Below are 2,500 nucleotides of genomic sequence, written 5' to 3' on the forward strand. Positions count from 1 at the left end.
GATGTCACAGAGATTCAACCAGTCCCTGATAATAAAATATAAAGAGCAGCATAAAGCTGTAAACAGGTCAGAAAACAACAACCCCTCCATGAGTGAAAAATTTCCGGACAGCATTTGAAGGTAACCCTCGCGCATGCGTATTGCGCTCCAAAGGTGCAGGGCTTGGAGTGCCTCAGTGCGGCAGGAAAACCGCACCACGGCTCCCTGAGACAGAAGAGGGGAGGCTTCAGACTCAGGGTGTCTCCACCATAACAGGAGGACTTCAGGGAGAAGCCTTTAGACCCCCAGGAACCAAAGGAATGGTTCCTGCTTTTATTCCGACTGAAGACCTCCAGAGTCCAAGGAAACATCCCAACCTGGTCCCAACGAAGCCAATTCCAAGCGGTCCACAGCAGTCTGGATGAAAAACACCAGGACCATCCACTCATTGTGTAAACCTGACTGAAGTGCACGAGAATAACCAGTCAGTTCATCCTTTAGTGACTGAGAAACCCTGTGAGTATTATCTGTTCACTCCATGAGGGGGATGCTTTCACACTGAGAGGCTGGTCAGGGTTCAAGACTACATCTGAGCTGCAGAACCATGGGGGAAGTTCAGGACATCAGGGATGCGAGGAAGACCTTCGTGGCTCCTGTGATCAAATCCTTTGAGCACTATGACTTCTCCAGAGCCAAGATCTGCTGCAGCCTCACCTGGTTGATGGCCAAGGCTTATGGGACAGGTAAGGGAGCTTACTGGAGCTGCACCTGAACGCTGCATGAATATTGTCTTTAACATGCAACTGTTGTTTATTACAGGAATCAAAGCAATGCATGTGTGAAAAATAAAACCTCATTTAAAACCTGCAAACTGAAGAGACATTGCAGGCTATAGATATCCACTATGGACTCATTATTGATTACCTGAGGCAATATTCTCTCCTGCTACTCCCAGTGGATCCACCACAGTGATTTTCCATTCCAGTGTGTGGTTTAAAATCACTTACATGTTCTTTTAGTCCTTGTGTTTCATCTGAAATGATTTGCTTGTATTGGAAAGACAATGAATATAACCTCAAGAGGATGCTCCTGGTGGTCATGTTGTCCTACATGGAGAGGTAGGATCAGTGTAGCATCACAAAGGTATGCAGGAGTCCCAAAATGATGTCACCTACCTGCATTTGGAAACAGCTGCTTTATTTTTGCATTAACAGCACAAACAAGGATGCTTTAAGCTTTCAGATGCATATCTTTCCCCCTTTAACCCTTTCTTTATTCATCCTGCTTCTGTTGACATCGCTTTCTAGATGCAGAATAAAAACATTTCAATGAACTGTATCAAGAGCTTTTTGTGTTTGCAGGAGACACTGAATGATTCTGCAGGAAATATGTGCACACAGCTTGGTCTTACAGCTTTAAATGGCACTCACATTTTCAATATGGCTGAAACAATGATGGGATGAGTCTGACTCTCAGGCCTGGATGATGCACAGACTGATATAAGAGAGGTATAACATGGTGGCTTAGAGGCTCACTCATGCGATCAATTGAAGGTGTATAAATTATTATCACCCTCTGTTGTCCATCAGTCAGAATTACAACAACACTGATTTACAGTCATCTATTCCAGCTCACCACTTAAACTGTGTGCCTTGTTGGGATGTTAATGACGCCCTATTTCAGTCACAGTGTGTATAGAGAGGAGGCAAGGCTGTGGAGATGTGCTAAACTCTGCAGCCTGACACGTGCTAACGGCTTCATTCATCACCCTTAAGCATTTGGAAAAAGGCTCAAGTTGGAACTGGTGCAGGCGGTTCTTGTACAGTAACAGTACAGCTTCTTAATGCGTGCTGCTCGTGGTATTTATGTTTTGCTGTGATAGGTGACAGAGCCTGCAGGACGGATCAGGCGGATTCACTGAACAGGAGAGAAGAGCAGAGCAGAGCAGAGCGTTCTATTTATGAATGAGGCCTCGCTCTGTCTGCTGATATTAGAGGGGGAAATGATTTTACTCTAAAGCTTGAGGTTTTTAGAAAATCTCTTTGTAGCTGAGGCCGGGGCTGAAAAGTGTGGCGTCAGTGTGCAAGAGTGGAAGCGACAAAACAGTCTGTGCATGAATCTTTTTGGATTCAGAAGCATCTTTGGAATCAATATCGTTCATTTGAGTAACATATTTCTCTAAAGTAGACAGTCTTTTGAAGGGTCCTGCATCCTGCACATGCTCAGTTCTGATAAGGTTAGATATTTCTCTAATGAAGCAGTTCTAAAGGAAGCAATACAGAAAACTACAAACACAAAACATCACTTTATTTATTTGGGAACTGAAACAGCTGCTAGACTCCAGATCTTCTCCACACAGCAGAACAAACAATAAGGAGACTCCTGACAATCTCACATCTTTATTCTTCCTGAATCATCAACACTGTCTTCTTATTTCCATACATGCATGAACACATCAGCCTTACAGTGAGTCTAAACAGAGCAGAGAAACTGGTACCCTGCCTCTGAAACCGCAGATTAT

The 2,500-nt window shown here is 44.0% G+C and overlaps 1 protein-coding gene across 1 annotated transcript in view; it reads left to right on the plus strand.

Annotated features, from left to right (window-relative positions):
• Positions 1–101: 101 nt before the first annotated feature.
• Positions 102–2,500, plus strand: part of LOC117809682 (calmodulin-regulated spectrin-associated protein 2-like) — a gene marked incomplete at its 3' end in the record, with an annotated part of 6,718 nt that continues 4,319 nt past the window's right edge. Inside the window, exon 1 of the mRNA XM_034679138.1 lies at positions 102–722. Within this exon, the coding sequence (XP_034535029.1) occupies positions 584–722 (139 nt within the window). The remainder of the gene's footprint in view (positions 723–2,500) is intronic.

The sequence above is a fragment of the Notolabrus celidotus genome, unplaced genomic scaffold, assembly GCF_009762535.1.
Source record: "Notolabrus celidotus isolate fNotCel1 unplaced genomic scaffold, fNotCel1.pri scaffold_340_arrow_ctg1, whole genome shotgun sequence".
Classification (NCBI taxonomy): domain Eukaryota; kingdom Metazoa; phylum Chordata; class Actinopteri; order Labriformes; family Labridae; genus Notolabrus; species Notolabrus celidotus.